This window comes from Columba livia, chromosome 12, assembly GCF_036013475.1.
Source record: "Columba livia isolate bColLiv1 breed racing homer chromosome 12, bColLiv1.pat.W.v2, whole genome shotgun sequence".
In the NCBI taxonomy this organism is placed as follows: domain Eukaryota; kingdom Metazoa; phylum Chordata; class Aves; order Columbiformes; family Columbidae; genus Columba; species Columba livia.
This window is the reverse complement of record NC_088613.1, coordinates 15,616,828-15,637,382: the sequence shown is the minus strand read 5'-3', so window position 1 is coordinate 15,637,382 and position 20,555 is coordinate 15,616,828. Positions and strand designations below refer to the sequence as shown.

Sequence of the window (20,555 nt, the reverse complement as noted above, 5' to 3'; positions counted from 1 at the left end):
AACAGAAGTTGAGGTGAGAGGGTGACTGGTGAGGTGAAAACAGAGATGCCATAAATGTGCAGTGCATAGCCTTTGCAATTTGACTGTAAAAGTATTAGTGAGATACCTGGTATTTCGTGTAGTCACAGTGTGACTGACTTCTGGATTCCCATACTTTGTAGCTTGAGTATTCACCTTTACTTGGTACCTGAACCTACATGAGCCTACTAGATAATCTGCAGGGTTTTTTGTTCAAGAGTGATAAGCTCTTAGCAAAGCCTTATGACTATTTAAGCAAATTTGTGAATGAAAACATCTGATCAGTCTGTTCTGTTAATACATTAGTTTTACTCGATGAAACATCTATAAGTATATAGAAAAAATGAAGGATGTGGTTGATACTCCTTTTAGTAGGTCAGCTCAGTGTACGTGCCACTTCAGTAGCCATTCTCATGTCTTTTGGATATTGAGCCCACTTGCAAACATCAAAATGTATTGATACTGGGTCTATAAGTGTAAATATATACCAGGAATATTTTCAAGTGATAAAATAATTTGCCTCATTGCCAGCTAAAAAGATGACTTCTTGAAAATATTACCCACAATACCTAATTTAACAACTGCAGTGATTCACATCCGTGCTTAGTCAAGCTTTGCGTTATACTCTTAATGTACGAAATAGAAAAACCAATGTTTTTCTTTTATAACACTGTCGGCTTTTTACTGGGGAGTGTGTTATCTTACAAGAGTTTTATTTGCATCCTCAGAAAGATATTTTGATATGAAGAAGAACCAGTGCAAAGAAGGCCTGGATATTTACAAAAAATTTCTAGCCAGAATGACCAAATTGTCAGAATTCCTCAAAGTAGCAGAGGTAAGTAAGTCTACACATATGGAGAGCATATAATTTAGTTCTACATACTGGTACAGTAGTCTATATTCATAAAAACAATTTCAGAAACAGATTAATGTTTGCTTAACCTCACTGTACAAGGAATTACTCTACAGATCAGGTATTTTAACGATTGTATAGTATACATTCATTAATATGAAGCGAGATTCTTTGGTATCCTTTAGTAAACTTTCTCAAGTGTTGTTATAAATTTCATGAATGGTCCAAAATGAACAGTTGTTATGGTATGGTCTATTTACAGTGCTTTCCTTTACTGTAACTGCTAAAAATGGAGAAGCAGTTCCAGTAAACAATGTGGGTGTTTCTAATGCTCCCAGTAAATATTTCTGCAGGAAAAAGGCTGGATGAAAAGCTGTCTTTGCTTTGAGATGCAATTCAATGCACTTGTGATTTCTAGGGTGTGTTCCTAGTGAAACTCGTAACAGTTCAGAAAGTTATTAATATTCATTTTGACGATCTTAGATTTTATGTAACATTCAGGCATCACTTTTTTTAAATTTTCATTGCCACTGCATGTAGTAATGTACTTTTTTTTTTTTTTTTGTAAACCCAGCAAGTTGGAATTGATCAGGGTGACATTCCAGATCTTACTCAGGTCAGTGTACATACATTGATTAAACCAATTATTTTATTCTTTGCATTTTAAAAGTTGGTGTGTATCATAGTAATCATTCACCTTGAGAATGTGTTCTCTTCTATGTACTTATAGATGGGAAATATGTACAGTGACTTTTTCCAGGGATAAAATATGCTCAGTACTTGGTGGTTTACAGCTCTTACTAAGTTGTGGGTTTTTTTATGATTTTCTGTGAGTTTTATTGCTATAAACAATATTTTTCAAGAACAACTGTTTATCACAGAGGATTTACTGGCATGTAAGCCACAAACATCTTGCTATGCCTTGAGGCAAACCTTCCATTTCACTGTAACGTAGTGTCCTCCAACACACTTCAAGATTGCAGTTATCTAGTTCCGTCAATCATTATTTCTTTCCAGTGAGCTCTGAATAGATTTGATGTTTCTGTATCTGCACTTAATGCTGGCTTTGATATTACTCAGTAGTGAGGGAGATGTGCAATAGAAGTTGTGCACTGGAACATTTAGTCTAAAAGGTGGAATGCAGGGGAACACCTTCTAGTGAGGATAAGTTGAGGGGCAGAAAGGAGGTGAGAAAGATGTTTTCACCTGGTAAATGGCAAACACTGATAGGCCACAGAAGGGTACAAAGTTGTTCTTTGCAAGTTCCTTCAGTTCATAAGGATGTTGTGTTTCTAACCTAGGACCAACCCAACACGACCGAGGTATTTTGTATTCTTTCTGTAGTGCAGGGTAACCTGATGGGTAGAATGAATGGCAATCTGTCAGGAGACTTGGGCAATAAACTGGAGTGCCTTAGAGGTCTAGAGTACTCAAGCTGTTTAAGTGGAGTCAGTGTGAAACAGTTAACATCAGAATGATTTTGGTTGGAAAGGACCCTCAAGATCATAGAGTCCAACTGCTAACTGAACTCTGGCACTAAACCGTGTCCTTAAGAACCTCATCCACACATCTTTTAAATGCCTTCAGGGATGGTGACTCCACCACTTCCCTGAGCAGCCTTTTGCAATGCCTGACAACCCTTTCTGGGAAGTAATAATTCCTATTTTCCAATCCAAACCCTCCCCAGTGCAATTTGAGGCCGTTTCCTCTTGGGAGAACAGACCAACACCCTCCATGCTACAACCTCCTTTCAGGTAGTTGTAGAGAATGAGAAGGTCTCCTGACAGTTAAATCTGAACAGTTAAAATCTAATGTGTAAACTTTTAACAGGCATGTCTAATCCTACCTTCATGAAATTAAATTTCATGGGTTAATCCTGCATAAATATATTTACTAGTAAAAATTTGCCTGAACTTCGTCAGCGTCTCTTTACTATGGAAATCAAGTCTAAACCACAAACTTCCATTGTCAGTGTTGTTTATTACTTCTTGCTTTCTATCTGAAATCATACATGTTTCAAAGTTCAAATCTCTAATACTCACTCCTAGCAATTCATATTAACCTCCTTAAGAACTTCTAGGCCTTTGTGGTAGGAAAAAAATAGGACTGTAACCAGTAGGGTAAGAACAGCTAATGAGTGAAAACAGTAGTTTGTTTTCTGTTGGTGTTTGATCTTAGTGGTGTACTATTTTGATTAGTACTGCAGTATTCAGTTGTTCTGTATTATGCTAAAGTCTGAAGTTATACTTCACTGGCTTTGTGTGCACTTGTCCAGTTAATTGGATCATTATAAGGCTCTTCAAAACAGGTTTTTAATTACTATTTACTGAGAATAGGGGATTTAACTCCATTTTGCTGCTTTTTATATCTGGAACTTTTGGTGGGCAAAACCCTTTATGTACTGTTCTCACAACATTTTTTGTAATAGCTATTTTGTTTAAATGCACTTAGAAATGAAAGGCAGTTCTGAGCTGTGGTACTAGATGGCAGCATCCTGTGTATTTTGGCACATCCAGCGCCACTGTTAAGCATCCCACTTCCATAGTAAATGTCATGGCATTTAATGAGTGGAATAATTGTACATCAATTTAGTGCCACTTCAAAAGAATTTGATAAAGTTTCTTAATACTAGGATTTCACAGAAACTTAATTTTCAATGTGCTTATATTTCTGAAATATGTTCTGACAGGATCGTGTCCTTTTCTTCTATTCTGGTCTACCATATTCAATTTTTTCCAAGAACTATGTTTATGTTTCTAGTGTATATTCTTTTCTGGGATTTGCATATTTCAGAGTTTCCTTAGACTGTTCCTGACAATAATGGTTTTACCTCTATAGAGGTTTCTTATTACTGCTGATCTATAACTATTTTTATTCCTTTAATCTAATGTTCACACTACTGCCACTTTTGCCAGTTCCTATAAAGCAAACTTTTTCCTTTGTAGGTGCCCTGTTTCACAGTGATGGTGCTTACTTTCTGTTTATAGCTATTACTGTAGTTCATGAATGCAACTGGGTCATTTTCATCTGTATGGATCTTGGTTTTTCAGATGTCTTTGGGCGGGAGGAGGGAGGCTGAGTCATAAAATACAGCCTCTTTCAGTTCATAATGTCTGTATTAGCCCGTGTGTCTTTTCTAACATAAAACTGCTAAGATCTGTTCACTCAAAATTTCATCTCTGTTTTCTTGGATGCCCACAGCAATGAAAAGGTTCAGAGAAGTTACTGGCTTGTTGGGTTTGGGGTTTTATGGTTGAGGGGCTTTGTTTAGAGGGTTTCAGAAGCAATAAGTATAGAATATACATTTCCATGCAGGTAAGTTTTAAGTTTGAGTCACCTTGGGAAAAAAAAAACAAAACAACAAACAAACAAAAACTTACAAACAAACCAAACCAAAACAAAAACCACAAAAAAAACCCTAAACCACAAACTATGAAAAACTTTCTGGAATTAGGGCATAGTCTCCTGCTTTTAAGATTATCTAGCTGAGTCATGCAATACCTTTTGCAAACTATTGTTCCTCCTGTAAGGTAAAGCTATGGGTTTTTTTGGGTTTTGTTTTTGGTTGTTTTTTGTTGGTTTGGGTTTTTTTGGTTGTTGCTGTTTTCTTGTATTTGGTTTTTACTTGTTTATTTTTGGGGATGGTGGTGTTTTAGTTGTTCTGTTGGGGTATTTTTTGTCCCTGATACCTTTCTGGAAAGGTATTTCAAAATGTTCCCCCTTGGGGTTTAGCTGTCTAGTTTAAATTCTGAATTTATTTGTGACCAGTTGTTGAGATAACTACACTGTCTTAGCTTATGTAACTCTATTTATTGGAAGAAATATTAACTCAGGCCTCAACTTGAAGACAAGCAGTTTTATAGGATTATTCTAATTGCTTTTCTTTGCATCTCTTGTATCTTGAATTGGCCTTTGTTGAATGTGGGAAGCTAGAAATGTGCTCAGTATTTCAGAGGGGAGGTTGCCAAAGCCTTTTGTGATTAATATTTTCTTCTTTCCAGCAGATGCTCTGGTCTAGCTTTTGCTACAGAAGGGCTAGCAAGGGCAAGCTTGTTTCTCTTCCAAGCAATGCCTATCATATCTGTTTGACCTACTGAAAGTTGGGAAGTGGTAAAAGAGGCTTAATGTCTCTGAAACCCTGCCAGATGAGGAGGGCTGAGCTGGCAAGTAGGTTAAACCTTCAGAGGTCTGTCCCCTTCATCTGAATCTCCAGTAGGATTTATTTCATTTGTTTTATGGAGTATGGACTATGTCGTTAAAAGCCAATGTGCCTAGAATAGTAAAGCAGTGAACTCTTCCAGAAGTGCCAGTCTAATTATTTTGTTCGATGAAGTTTGGTTTTATAGGGCAATTTGGAGAAGTCTTAATTCCTACTGTGTAATCAAGATAAGTTCAAATTTATTCTGAGCTTTGAAGCTGTTTCCTTTGGTATGGAAGAAATCTTTCTCTAGTGGATATGAGTATATGGCGGAAAGAAGGCAGGTTATGACTGGCAGTTTATGATTGGCACGTTTTTATTTGTTGCTGTAGGAACCAAAGCAGCTCTGGTGTGCCTTAGTCTGTGTGTTTTACACTTGCTCTTTTCTGTTACCTGTCAGTTTAAAATCTTTGTCTCAGATACTGAATAGAAGCGCTGTGGCTGTGCTCTCAAATGTATCGGTAAGCTTGTGAGTATTGGTCACCTACAGCTCATTTAGGATTCTCAAGGCTTAGCTGAGGTCTCCAGTGCCTGACTTTCTGCTGGATTTAAGTGTCGAGAAGCCTGGTTTTCCAAATCTTTATTGCTTTACAGCTTTGTGTTTGAAAACTTCTCATGGATAATGCTTTTCTGGGGGACAAACCCACCATAAAACAACTTCATTTGAAATGGTGTTGCTAGTTTATAATGTTTCAGGCTATCAAAGGATTTGGAGTAATTGAGTCAGTTTATTGTGTAGTCATGTGTTAAATAGCTACTCAGTCTACAATAGTATTGTTGGACAAGGTTGAATTTGAGTGCTTTTTGTATCAAACCTAACATTCTGCTGTAGTCAAGTGTTTCTGATTTAAGCCTTTGACTGTAAATATTGGAATGGAAAAGGAATGGCTTTTTGTTGTTATGGGGGAAAGGGGATCAGAAATGCAAAAGATTCATTTTTGTACTTTGAGTTTAAGGGAGTACTGCTTAATCAGCTGTGATTATTGGATTAATCTTAAGGTGACAAATACTGTTGCCAAAAACAAGAAGGCAACGTGTACACACAGCAGCAGACCTACTCTGGGGGAATCTTTACTTCATGTCTCTCTGGTTCTACTCTTTTATAAGAACCACAATTGGGTAGATAGAATTCAGGTGTGCAGGATAGCAGCAAAACCCAAAGGCACAATTATTGATGTGTGGGGTTTTGTTTGTTGTTAGTAGATGAGGAAACTAATCTGCGTACTGAATAATGTGTTGTGTAGAAGCAGTGATTTATAAATACTTTACCTTTAGGCACCCAGCAGCTTGCTCGAAGCACTGGAACAGCATTTGGCTTCTGTGGAGGGAAAGAAAACAAAAGAAGTCTCTGCTGCCAGCAGGTGAGCACCTGATGAATTACAACGATGCCTATACTTAGTATTTGTCATCTCCATACTAAGAATTTTCAAGATTTAGTCACTTGGTGTTCTCCTTGAATTTTATTCACTTCCACATATACGAACAGTACTTCTGACTGGAGAGTGAGAGATCTCTCTTGGCATAGGCATCCTCCCCCAGACACTTGGTGAATATTGATAAATGTATTCATGTAAGCCACCTTCCTGACTTGCTGTCTTGCTCCTCAGATTTTTTTTTTGCAAGTGTCTGAGGATTTGCTACCACAGTATTCTACTAGAAAGTATACTATATAGGGAATAACTTCTATGTTTTCTTTATTATTATATGTATAATACATACAAACAAGCTTTCTGTGCCTCTGTCACTTGAATGGAACAGAATTCCAGTCCAGCCTGCATGACCTCATAGGAAAAAAAAGACAACTGGTGTGTCTTGCACATTCCAGTTCCTGCCCACTGAAGCTTGAGGGAGTAATCCTGTGTATTCATACTGCTTCTTCACCAAACCTCCCTCATTGGTGTGTCTGCTTTTCTGTACCAGAGTAAGGGAAGAAAAGACTGATGTGGAGGGGGAAGTGATGCACAACTACATAGGGCACTTGATGATTAAATTGTAAATTATGTATACCCGACTGTTCTTCTTAATTAAACTTTTTAAAAATTATTACTCTTTTTAGAGCTAGTGCCCTGTCCAGTGCTGTTTCCACACTTGCCAACACAGGAATGTCATTTAGCAGGATGGATGAGAAAGAAAAGCAGCAGGCGTTGGAGGAGGAGCAAGCTAGGCTGCAGGCACTTAAGGTACTATATTTTTTTACAACTTTGTATTCTGATTTTTTTTTTTTTTTAACCAGATACAGGTGAAAACTATGATTGGCTTAAAATAGGGTATGGTAGAAGATCTCTCATCTTAGAGAGGCCAAAGCATGAGTCTGTAGGATGCAGGTGTGATGGCTGCCAATATGCGGTGGGTGACCCTTCTACCAAGAGTATGATTTGAATAGCAGACAGCAGTTAGAAATAATTCTTTCTTGGAGTGTTATTTATCTCAAAGATTCACAAAATTAGTATACAATGCTTCAAGGTTACATCTCAGCAGCTGAACATACAGCATTGCTATTTTGAGACTGATTATTGGGTAGGAGGGAATTGTTTTTCCCCATGATGTACAGAATATGGCTTTAGTGTGTTTCTTCAGTCATGTTGCTCATAATGAGAATATACACTACAGTTCTATCCACGTTATAACTGCTCTTATTTATAATTCTATAACTGAGTTTGAAAAACTGTTTGAAATAGTAAATATTTAAGTATATTTTATGGACTTCAAATAACACCGCATTTGAAAGAAAGTTAGTGTGTCTGTTACTTGGTTCCTGAAAACACTCAGCTACCTGTTGAGTAGTCCTAGTAACATCCCTCTCTTAAGGCCAGAATCCTGGTCCTTTAGGTCCTTTTAACCTGTTTATAACACTGTTTCCTGAGAACACACAGAATATAAAATCTCAAACAAGGCAAGATTCTTCTCTTGCTGAAAGCTAAATCTGTAGTTCTGTAGTGTCCCAGGCACATGCAAGTGGGGCAGTTGGGAATTTTTCTTTTGTTGCCTTAACATCTCTAGACAGACCTGAACAATGAAGCAACTCTGCTCATGTCATCTGGAGGCCACGTTATGGGAGCCTTAAAACTATTTGGAGTGTGAAAGTAAACTTTAATGGGAATGCAGAGTTGAGTTTCATCTCTGGAGTTATATAGGTGTGTTGAATATTCTTTACTTTCCTGACTTGGCGTAAGGCATATTTTTCAAATCAACGTGAAGTGGGTTTTTTGCTATTAGACTACAGTCTCAGTGTGCCTTGCTGCCAGCTGCTGAACTGTTTCATTTGAATCTTGGCTAGTGTTGTGATGTTGTTGCTTGGGTTTTTTTCAATAAGTTGATATAAATTTTATTTATGGTGTGGGGAAGCTTGCAAGCTCACTCAACGTCTTATTTCTGGAATGTAAGCCGTATAAAACGTGTGCCTGTTTTTTGACCTGTGCTGTATAAATGCAGAGGGTGTATCTAGAAGTAACATGGGATATAAAATCTAGTTTGTTATTAATTTTAGGTTTATTTTGCTAGTTTAAGAGCAACACCACATGGGTGTTATTAGGATGCACATCTTCAGTCTGATTTCTGAATGCCTTCTGAAGCAAAGGTCCAATAACCTGTTTGGGTGACTATGAAGGAGCCTAGAATGTGTAGCTTGACTAAGTGTTTGACTTCTAGACAGCTGTAAATAGTTTTTTAAAAAATTATTTAAAACCTCAATTCCCACCTTGAATTTTAAAGGCTTTTTGAAAACAAATACTCTTCTCTCCAATTTCAATCACCTTTCTGTTTTCAGGACTTTACAGAAGAATAACTGTTTTCTTTATTAAGACTATAGTTAAAATTTCTTATTGGAAAAGGTCTTCAGGACCGAAGGGTTAATAAATTAATAAAACTAAAATGCAAACTGTACGTCATCTTTCAGGAGCAGCGATTAAGAGAGATTTCTGTAGTATCAAATTCCACTCCCACATCAGCATCCCCAAGCACCTTATCAGGAAAAAATGTGAATACCACTGTAGCTGTTGACCTCTTCACCGTGCCAGCACCCACAACAAATAGGTGAGAGATACTTCCTTTGCTTTCTGAAGCAAGCAGGGATTACTGCATCAGCCTGTAGCTCCGCAATCAGCTGCAAAGCACTGATCCTAGTTACTTCTCAAGTACTTTTCAAGAATAACCTCTTGTTGATGCTTTCCTGGTGTATTCATGGGAATTTTTATATCAATCAATAAGACGTGCTTAATTACTAGTTTTGTTTTCTGCCACTATTATTGAACTAGTGAACAAGAGCAAGTGAGATTGGTATGAGTGTTCGTCTAATGCAAGAATACAAAGCCTATTACATATCTTCATGTTTCTCTCTCTTATTCAGCATGCCCAACCTTTCTAGTGACCTTTTTGATCTTCAGCCTGCATTTGTTCCAACTGTGCAGAGTACTCCAGCTATATCGACATCGGGGAGCAGTGCCTGGGGAGGTGAGTTGATAGAATGATTTATTTTTTCTCACCACATAGCAGTAGTGTCAATGTGCAGTAGATGCAATGATGGAGCTATTCAATAAAGGGGAGAGGTAGAAGAAATGTAACTAAAAATGAAAGTTAAAAAATACTGGGAAATAAAAAATCAGCAGATGTAACTGAAAAGATGTTGGACTAGTATTTCCCCTCCATTAAGTGATATTTAATGTATTTTTTTCATTTAAAAGGTGTTAGTGACTTCAAAGCTCTTATAACAAAGCTATCATTCCCAGCTTCTTGGGCACAGTGTTCTCTGTACCCTCACTCATCTCTCTGAAGAGTGATCTGGGTAGATGGCAAAGAAATGTCTTACGTGCTAAAATAAAGCAATGTTAACACCATTGCAAGTGTTTAAGTAAGTGAAAGTATTTTAATAGGTGGAATTGATATCTTTATGTGCTATTTAAAAGGTAGATTCTTGAAGACAAAAATGTAATATCTAACTTTATTAACTGATAAATGTTCTGTCATTTTCCCCCTCCCACCCAATGACAATACCAGAATTATTTTCCCTAAATAGAGTTGTTAGGATTTTTATCTGAAGCTAAGAATTTGTATCTTTAATGGGCTGATCACTAGCTGGAATATTTACAGTTTGACTTTGTCTATAGGTCCTCATATTCAATCATTTCAGTCTGTTTTTTCTCTTCCATTATTTGTACTCTCTATTCTTTCCTTCACTTCTGCATCTGAAAGGTCCTTTCTCGTCCTCAAATGGTTGTGTTGGTTCTCCACCTCATCTGGACATCTTTGACATGAAGCCTGTTGAAGAAGCTGTAAAATCTACCACCTCTTTCATCAATTCTACTTTTCCCTCCAAACAAATGGTGGAACTCTTTAGTGGTAAAAAACCAAACCAAACAAACAAGAAAACCAACCTCATGTAATGTCTTTGCAAGTGGAGATAATAATGCTTATGAACTGGGCCATGTAATCTTTTTGTGGTTTGAACCGATCTTTGCTTTTTATTAACAAATGGAAATAGTGCATTAATTCCAGAGGTAGTAAATTATATGTTTCCTTAAAGTTTTATTGCTACAGGTGAAATATTATTTTGTTCAGATTGCGCACCCTAGACATCCTAAGACTTTCAATGTTGCTGGAATTTTTGCTGATTTCTTTCAAACCACAACCTCCTTTCTCTTTTGTAATGGGGAATGCAGGAGTTACTTGAGCTTTTCAAATTTGTTAAATTAAAAAAAATCCTTTTTTATTACTAAAAAGTCTTAATTTTTAACTACAGACTTAATTTTTGGCTCCTCTCTTCCTTTTTCTCTTTTCAACTGATCTTATTTTCTTCTCTCTCTTTACAAAGATGATTTTAGTGGTCATAAACCCACGTATGCTTCTGTGTATCATCCTCTGACTGTTGATGGTAATTGGATTTTATTTTTTTAACTTTCTGGTTTCTCTGTAATAACTAGCATTACTCCATCCATGTCTTTGATTACTCTAAACTTCTTTTCAGGTTTTTCTCTTCATTCAGCTCCTCCAAGTACCACCTCTTCAACAATTAACGTGGACTTTGATGCTGTTTTTGGAGAAAAATCTACAGCACCAGAGTACAGGACTACAACGGGTAAAAGCTAGTTTCTGACTAATTTACACCCTACAGGCAACAGTTGCTTAACAACTTAGCACAGTTGCTATTGCAATTCAAAATTTAATAATTTTAACACATTTGCAAGCTGATTATAGGGCTGATGACAAGCAATCAGTTAAATTGTAGTTATTTACTTTAAAATTAGCTTGGGCTAATCTCATATACTGTGTAATAATGGTTTCCTCTCTTTTTGGGGGAATGAACTTTGAATGTGGCCCACTGGATCTCTCTTAACGGGTAAGTTTCTGTTTAACTGTTTTCAGTGCTTATCACTTCAGTGTTGGCTCTTGATGCATGATAGTGAGTTCCCTCTGACCTCATTGAGAGGTGTTGTGCTTACAAAAATGCAAAACTACTTGTGTGTTGCTTGAAGAATAGCTGGGTTATGATCTTTCTCTTGGTGCTATTTTCCCATATATTCAAAGTCCTTATGAACATACAGCAAAGGAACTGTTGTGTACATTCAGGGTACTAGCAGAATCATTAAAATACCGCTATATTGTGTTACAAGAACACTTTGAAACTATCTTTGACAACCTGCTTCCTCAGTTTTAGGGGAGGTTCGTCTTAATTTAAAAATATAATCAGTTACTACTGAAATAAAACTAAAGATTCTAGTAGATTAGTAGCTACTATATAGTATTCCATAAAAAAATGAGGTTGAACTATGCTGATCTAAGCCTTAAAAATTACCAGCATGTTGAACCTCCATATGTAAAAGTTCAAACTATTTAGTGTTCTATAAAGAAAATACCTCCCTGGTTTATGGATGTCTTTTGTTAATTGCAGTGTAACTGTTTTGTTAAGTTGCTTTTTTGTTCTTTGTTTAGCTTTTAACTTTCTAGATGATGTTTTGCAACCCACAGTACCACCACAAAGTCAAAAAGCCACTTTAGCCAACCAGCAAAGCGGAAAAATTTTGGCAAACGACCTTGATTCTTCCCTTGCTAATCTAGTGGGAAGTAAGTGTGAACCTTTTAAATTTAACTGAAAACAAAACAAGCTGTTTCCTCCCTCCCCTCAAATTAAAAATACTTATGGATTTTGCCTGTTTCTCTTTCCCCACAGATCTTGGCTTTGGAGGAACTCCATCCAAAAAGTAAGGGCATATATGTACTTATTCTTGCATGACTGCTTGGTAGTCTCTGGGACAGTTAATCATCACTAATATGGGAGGAGTCTCAGCTCTTAAAAGTAATCTGGCACCAAGAGCAGCATTGAAACAGTGAGCATGTGGTCAGTGACCAAAACACGGTCAACTTTGACTTTTGAAGTAATTCACTTCAGTTAGTCTTCAAATGGCTGTATTTTTATTTCAGTGTTTTTATGAAGCACCGTGTTAAAAAAAAGAAATCTTGCAGTTACATAAAATGCTGTTAATCATTGTGCTGAAAGTACAATAATGATAGTTTACTTTTAATGCAAAACAGAACCACCAGACTTCATACGTACTGAAACAGAGGTCTCTTCTACCCATAGATTTCAGCTGTGTGCATGTATTAAGGCATGTTTTGGTTTTCCATTAAGTTGTTGTTACTCTAGCTGTTGACTCTTTGTGAAAACTAATACTACAGTTTCATTTTAGATCGGATATGCAGTGGACCCAGCCTACAGAGAAAAAACTTACTGGTGGAACAAACTGGCAAGCAAAACCAAGCACATCAACTACATGGAATCCTACTCCTTTACCCACTATTCCACATATGGTAATTTCTGTATTATTGAAATCACACTTCATTTTAGCAAATGCTACTTTTCTACTTGAATTAACTTAAAAAAATAGCAAAGGCTATCTGGGACATGACTGGGGGCAGGGGCCAATGCTTGTACCATCGCTTTGCAAACTGAATGAGGCAGAGATTTTAGTATGCTTGGTTTCCCCTTGCTGTCAAAGTTGTCCATTAGAGACTTAAATAATCAGCCATTCAGTTGAGATATATCTCAGTTCTTAAGTTCTTTTGGAATTGAAACAAATGACCCAAAACAGAACATTTCTGATGTACATATTTGCGATGCTCCTGCCCTCCTCCCATGCACACACACACGCACCTTTAAGAATCCTAAGAATGTGTTTCAAGGACAAAACTGCTGTTCCTTCCAGTTTTTGCTCCTTTTTCAGTTTTATCACAAGAAACACTGCTGCAATCCCTGCAAGGCACCTGAATTATCAGGTTAAGCAGTACTTTGGACTTTTGATAATGCTCAATAGCAACTTCATATTTTTAATACACTACAAAATAATAAGGGGAAGCTTTGTAGTTACGTAAACTACATTTTCATTTCTTGGAGGGATATTTGTAGGCAACTGACTTCTTATGCTTTAAAAAGAGATTTTTCATTTTTCATTTATCTTCTCTTCATATATATTCATACAAATACAAACTACTTATAAAATACAGCTACCTTAGAGGGAAGTAGAATGCTAATCTCGGTTACATGTACAACTAAGGTAATTGCTACTTTTGCTATGAATTTCAGACTGCTGTCAGACTTATTTTCCCATAAGAACAGCTTTACCTCTAATGCCTATTTTCCTCATCTTACATGAGTATGCTCATTCAAACTTATCAAAGTTTAATAGAATATTAAATCCAGTGTTGGATTCAAAACCAGACTCAACAATTCAGATGAGAGGATGTCTCAGTTATATAGCACTTTTATGTGAGACTTCTGAGACCACAAAATATTTTTTTATCCACTCATGATGCTCTAGAACATGTTACATTTGAGTGCTGATGCCTTCTTATTTTTCAAAAAATAAAGGGCACCTTAGCACACTTTGGTCACTGTGGATGTGATCATGCTTAATCCTTTCTGGTCTAAGCATTTGTGTGCTTTGTGCCAGGTATCTGCTCACTCGTTTGCTGATAATTCCAACAATGAATGATGCAAAGAAGTAGCTCAGCTAAGCACATCTTTAAAATTAGTCCCCAGTACTGGAAAGGTTGAACTGTCCTGGCTTGATCTGTGGCATTTGGAGTACTAACCCTTCAATGTGTGTATAATCTGCAGACTCTTTCATAGTGAAGTATTTTAGCTAGCACTCCATTTTTAATATAATTAGCACTACTTAACAATGCATGGCAACATGAAGTGCTTGCATCACTGTGCCTGTGAACATAACCTGTTAAAAGCTATTACTGGCTTAAGATACTCTTCATTTTTTTTTTTTTTTTTCGTATTGTGACATGGTGCAGACATCAGAAATTAGGATGTGAGCAGCATTTACCAGACTAAACATCTTTCACAGTTTGCTTCTTAAGCTGAATGGTCACTGGCTTCCTTGGGGTTTTTAATGCCCTTCTCACACATAATGGGAGGAAGAAGGAATATTGCATGATGTGGCCTCTAAAAGCTTTTCACACAAATGTTTATACAAGCAATATACTTAAACTTTACTACATCTAGCCAGATTTATATTTTTGCTCTAAGTCTTACTAGTGGTAACCTTCTAGGCAGGGAGCCTACCCAAGTTCACAGGCATAGTTAATGATGTTACTGTCCTTGCACTTTTTTTCCTCCCACTTTAATTGTTTTAATACATTAGTTGAGCACAGTTACAGACAGTTATGGTACTGGACTTGAATCCATCCCTTGGTTAGAATTTCCAGTTCTAACTCCTCTTAAATAATTTTCTGTCCTTACTCCTTTTGCTGTGCCAGAATGGAGCACACTATCCTGGATATGTAAGTCAATTTCTTGTAAATATGTTAGTTATTTTAAATATTGAAAAATACATATTTTTTTACCATTTTTATATACACTAGTATGCATGAGGTTATCTGAAATACATTAAAATTTTCTTGATTTGAAGGTACCTGCTCCGATCACATACCCATTGACCACGCCTCAAGTGCCTGTATATGGAATGGTAAGAAATGTGGTTTGTATTTCTGAAAAACCTACTTGTCTCTCCAATGTGTTTCATGGCAGGCATTGTTATGCTCAAATCATCCTGCAACTTATGTTTTGTTTCATAATGTCAACAGTGTGTGAAATATGATAGCTTTTTCACAATGTGCATTGGAAGAGATTACTTTAAATTTTATACAGCAATATTCTTTTATATTCTTTGACTTTACTAGGACAATGTGTGTGTCTGTATGTTTTTCTACTATACTTAAAATGCAAAAAAATGTATCTTCTAGAATGACCTTGAATTTTATACACCTGCTTTGTGGGTTTTTTGTTTTTATAACAGGTACCTCCTCAGATTGGAGCTGCTCCTTTGATGGCACCCCAGTCAATGATGTATACACAGCCTGGTCTAAGGCCAACAAATCCTTTTGCACCTGTTTCTGAAACTCAGGTGAACTGTTTTCTTTAATCTTGAGATCACATTGAAACTCTAGTCTTGGTAAAAGCAACCAAATGTCTCATGTATTCCTGCATCTGGAAGTCAGGGCTTCTTCAGTCAAGAGCAACAGCTTTTGCTGGCAAGGAAGCAGATTCAGATGGTGAGACAATGCAAATATAGGAAGCAAGGAAGCAAAAATCAGATGTAGTGGCTAACTCCTTGCTGTGTCAAGGAAAAATGGGAGCAGTGAATATATGTAGAATTTAGACTTCCTGTGACATTAGCTGGATCCTTGGTTTGGTCATGCTGACTAGAGCAGTGGTGAAAGCTTTCTGAAGGATCAGGTGATGGGGAAGTGAAAAAGGTATGGGCAAGAGGTCATTCAAGTTGAAGAAACTGTGTACTTCTGTAATCCAAATATGCTGGTCTTAGTGTTCTTTGGGGATTTTTTTTTTGAAGTGCCAAAACCTATAGTCTTAACTTGCAAGTAACAAGGCAGTTGAACAGATTAATGATTCTAAAACAACGAGAAACCATATGTTATGTAAGTGGCATTAATATGTAATCTCTACTTCACAGATACAGTTTATGTAGAGGCGCCAAAGCAGCAAGATGTGAGAACAACCAAATACTGGTAAAAAAAAGACGACTGAATTTCAGTCTTTCCATGACGTATTCCTGAACAGGGCAACTGTTTCCTTCCCTGTATAATACAATATGATTTTGAATTGCAATGCTTTAGAGATTCTTGTTTATAACAGTCACTGCGGTATGAAGTCATGTTTGTTCACTGATTTTCTTTTTTTTTTTTTTTTCTTTTAAACCTGATCACCAGAACTGTATTTTATTGAGATTAACTCAGAAGGTGCAAGCTGGATTATCATCTTGAAAGCTCAGAAGAGCGGTTACGTGATTGCTTTACAACCTTACTTATTGGTGGATTACCTTAGGAAGTTAACTGAAGATGTCAAAGCTATTTATTCTCTCCATAAATTCTGTGGCTGTTGTAACCAAGACACAACACAAATGAAGTTGAGCAATAAAATTTTTATGTGCTCTGATAAATATTCTGATAGATCAGTGCTTGCATTATCATAAGGCAAATATTGTGTGAAATCAGACAGCTTTTTCACATTACAATAGCTTATAGTGATTTGCAAACTTTATAATGTGAGTTTGAAATGCTGTGAATCAACAAGATAAATACATATTATATATATAGTAAAAATAATAAATGGCTCCATTGGTATGTCAGTGTTACGCAGCTAGCTGAAAGAGCTGGGCTCTCATCTGGGCTGAAAGTCTGTGACGGAGTAGGGGAAAAGAGCGTGTTAGAGAACAGCACGTGCAGCCTCCAGCAGGCGACAATGCCGCGCTTCCATCGAGTCTCTTCTCTGCAGGCGGCGTCTGCCACAGCTCAGGGAAGAGCAGCTTTGGGAGCCAGTGGATGCAGGTGTCCCCATAGCAGCAAGTGGGAGCAATTTGAAAGTCTTGTTGCTAACTGCAAAAGAGGCAAGATATCAAATTTTTTAGTTTGTTGTTTAAAGTCAATTAGGTCAAAAGAAGCAAACCTTGCAGTAGTGCTGACACTTGTGAACTGGCAACTATCTTGAAATTATCCAGCTGTAGAGAATAGCTTGTGCTGCTTTTCTGAAACAAGAACCTAGTTGTAAACCATATAAAAGTAATTATTTTTAAATGTGTGAATAAGTGCAAACTTTCAGATAATTTTTTCTTTAATGCTGCAGTAATCCTTTTCTTCTACAGTTATTTCAAGGGAAAAATGCTATATTATGAAATCCGGACTCCTTTTTGAGAGGAAAATCTTTTAAATCAACTAATTTATGAAGTATGATGGGTCAGATGGCTACACACTTCTGGCATGTCTTTTATATTTAACAATCTTCCTCCAAAACTGAAATTGGCTATGAAAATGCCTTATCTTGTTTTTTTCAATGTCTGATAAAAATGATAGTGGTTTTTTTTAAAAAAGTCATTAATAACAAGTCAATGGAATTGGGAGCAACCTTTCCAGTTGTTTTGCGACAGGATACAATGAAAAGCTGTCCTGTAAAATTACTTCTACTCATGATTAATATTAAAGCTGAGTTTTCAAAAAATGAATAGTTTTCTATTGTTACAATAAATAGATCTCCAGAGTAGCATGTGTTTTATCATTTTGGGGAGTCTGTAGTTGCAGAAATATCTCTGACTCTCACTGTAAGTGCAAATAGGCCTGAGAAACTTGTCAAACTGTCCTGCAGAGAACTTCTAAAATCCGGCACTGTCCTCACAGCGGGAACAAGCCTTCTCTTTTTCTGTCCAAAGAGTGCAAAATAGTATATCTTAACCCTATGGAAATACGTTTGCCAAGTGAAACAACTTGAAAGAAACAAAATGAAAACCCACTCCCCAAACCTTGGAATCTGTAGCCACCAACTTCCTGGGAAATGTAACCTTGCAGAAATTTAAAAGTCAGAGTGTCTGAATGGGTATTGATTTGAAAAGAATATTGACCAGTATACAGCAATATAATGTTCAAGTTTGAATTACAAAGGGCTTAAGCTTTAATCCACCTTCACTGGGTTAAACAATTGTACAATTTGAAGCCAATGAGTTCTTCAGTGCCTATAGTCACATGTGGCATGGGAATAGATGCCATTTAGACTGGGTCGTTGTGTTGAGGGGACTGTTTATTTGAGAAATAGTGAATTCCATTGATTTGTTCAGCACTGAAAAGTTGAGTTCAGATCAGTGCATCTAGTACTAAATGTCTGGGCATTACTGACAGAGCTGAGAGTGCTACAATCAGGCAGTTTCTAGCACTGTAAGCTGTTAAGACTCTTTCTCATACGAGTTGTATAAGTAATAACCCATTATTTTAATAAAATATGCAAATAAATGCCTGGCAAACAATATATATTTGTTATAACTTTATTGCAGAGCATTCTGAATATCTGGAATATACTTTGCAGAGAAATTGATCTAGTACTAGGTATAGCTTGCACTACTTCCGATTTGCTCTGGATTTTTTAATGGTTCTTTGCAAAGCTGTCTGATACCAATTTATTTAGTATTAAAACAGGAGAAACAGCCACAAAGTACATCCTAAAAACTTTATAAGCTACCTTCTTTTTTAGTCTTGTTCAGAATGTTTGATACGTTAAAACACGGCTTTCAGATCTATCTGAATGAAGAAAAGATTGCTTTACACGCTTCTCTCTGCACAGAAGTGCACAGGACTGCTTTTTGCCAACCTCTTCCTAGTGCACATATTGGAAACGCAGAGTACTGTGTTCTGAATAACATTGTTCATGCATGAGAAGTAAAAAACAAGGACTTAGGATGGTGTCAAGGCTTTTATGGCTCAGAACTTGTTCTCCAAAAAACCATCTTGAAGACAAATGTTGTTCTTGAGGGTGACTCCAATAGCCCCAAGAGTTTGAAGAGAGATGTATATAAATATGACTTTCTTTTTTGTTTCTTTCCAACTCGTTTGGTCAGAATCCTGTTCTGAATACTTCAGAAAGCAGGTAACTAAGATGTCACTCCATGTTTGTCTGAACAAGGAGGAAGACGTGAAGTGTGCTGTGCACTTTGTGTTATTGTAATCTAGTGGGTCATTCAAGCCGAACTGTTGGGACTTCATGCTGCTACAGGGAGGCTGTCTTACTGGGATGTACCACGAGAGAACTTCTGGGGAGGCTGGAAAGGTTGGACTTGAAAGTGTACCTCTCTTTGAAAAACCAGGGTTTTGTAATCTCTAGATGCAGCTTGACTTTGCCTCCAAGAAGTTACAGAATTTATTATTATTATTTTTTTTAATTTTGGATACATGTAGTAGATAAATCTCAGTTCTGTTCACATAGTGGTGGAATACTTGTAGGTAAAAATAACAAATGGACTTGAAGAAAAAACAACAAACAACACACACACAAAAGTCAACAACAAAAAACTTGTGACTACGAGATTGAATACAGGGTGTATCCTCATCTGGGTTTTTTGATGTGTGGCAGGGAGGGTGGGGTTACAATTAGAATAGCATGCACTGTGGATCGGTGCTTAATTTGTACATAAAAAGGAAAACTTTGTTTAGGGTAGTTTGTATTGTAAGGACAACATCTAAAGGCACTGTGTATCGGTCATTTATTTCCATTTAAAAGATTATATTTTTGAGCAATGGAAACTGTACATGTTCTCATTTATACATTGCTGATAGCTAGGAATATAGAAAACCTGTTGTTACTACCCTGAAGATGTATTTAGCTTGTCATTGGTATATACATCACTGCATCACTACTTTATGCAGATTCTCATGATCATTTATTTAAAGAGACTGTAGTAACTGGTACAGTTGCAGCAGGAATTGTAACATCAAATCTTTCAGTATATCTCAAATGTGTATCTTTGTGATTAAGTTTAATCCTGTACCAAATGTTTGGCTGGAATTTCATTTTGGAGCAATGACAAAATAGGTGCTGGAACAGATTTCCCTCACCCCAACCCACACTTTATTTATTTAATAGGTCTTGATTTGTATGTTATGTTTTTCCCCATAACAGGTTTGTGCCTTTTATTGGATATTTATTTAAAACAAGTTACTATAATTTAGGTTGTCCAGGCTTTTTTTCAGATGTATTCTTGTACAGCTCTTCCTTTCCATGAGTTCCTTCATTTTATAAGAATACAGAATGTGTGGAAAATATACTAGCCACAAATTTGGGAAAAACTTTGAGGGTTTATGTTCTATGACTTAATAATTTTTTAAAACGAAGCCTAGGCATATAAGACTGGCTGTGATATTTTAATTGTGGAACTTTGGAATTTGTTAATATACAAATTGTTTGTTTTTTAAAACTGCTCATATCCAATTATTTGATGAAAAAAGTTTTGGAAAAAAATAAACTTTGGCACATGCAAGGTGTGTGTGTATGTGATCATTCTTGAGCCTGTCCTCAGGCTTAAGGTTTTCTGTAATACTAAGGGAAACAGTTGAACTGGGATGCTTGATTAGTTTGTTACTCTTCTGCATTTACCTTTAATATAGTATTACACCTAATTTGAAATACCGGTGTGGCTAAGCTTCTTTCTCCCG

At 36.6% G+C, this 20,555-nt stretch overlaps 1 protein-coding gene across 10 annotated transcripts in view; it reads left to right on the top strand.

The window, feature by feature from the left end:
- Positions 1-20,380, top strand: part of LOC102098849 (phosphatidylinositol-binding clathrin assembly protein) — a 33,241-nt gene extending 12,861 nt beyond the window's left edge. The window contains exons 7-23 of one of the 10 annotated variants that reach the window (XM_065077916.1): positions 747-853; positions 1,446-1,487; positions 6,345-6,430; positions 7,126-7,249; positions 8,965-9,101; positions 9,415-9,518; positions 10,257-10,403; positions 10,876-10,935; positions 11,029-11,139; positions 12,009-12,125; positions 12,232-12,262; positions 12,749-12,869; positions 14,826-14,849; positions 14,978-15,034; positions 15,365-15,472; positions 16,040-16,094; positions 16,296-20,380. In XM_065077916.1, coding sequence (XP_064933988.1) covers positions 747-853; positions 1,446-1,487; positions 6,345-6,430; positions 7,126-7,249; positions 8,965-9,101; positions 9,415-9,518; positions 10,257-10,403; positions 10,876-10,935; positions 11,029-11,139; positions 12,009-12,125; positions 12,232-12,262; positions 12,749-12,869; positions 14,826-14,849; positions 14,978-15,034; positions 15,365-15,472; positions 16,040-16,054 — 1,391 coding nt within the window. In that variant the 3' untranslated portion in view covers positions 16,055-16,094; positions 16,296-20,380. Of the gene's footprint in view, positions 1-746; positions 854-1,445; positions 1,488-6,344; positions 6,431-7,125; positions 7,250-8,964; positions 9,102-9,414; positions 9,519-10,256; positions 10,404-10,875; positions 10,936-11,028; positions 11,140-12,008; positions 12,126-12,231; positions 12,263-12,748; positions 12,870-14,825; positions 14,850-14,977; positions 15,035-15,364; positions 15,473-16,039 lie in introns of all 10 variants that reach the window. The other 9 variants (XM_065077917.1, XM_065077915.1, XM_013369242.3 and 6 more) reach the window with 9 other exon arrangements.
- The last annotated feature ends 175 nt before the right edge of the window (positions 20,381-20,555 follow it).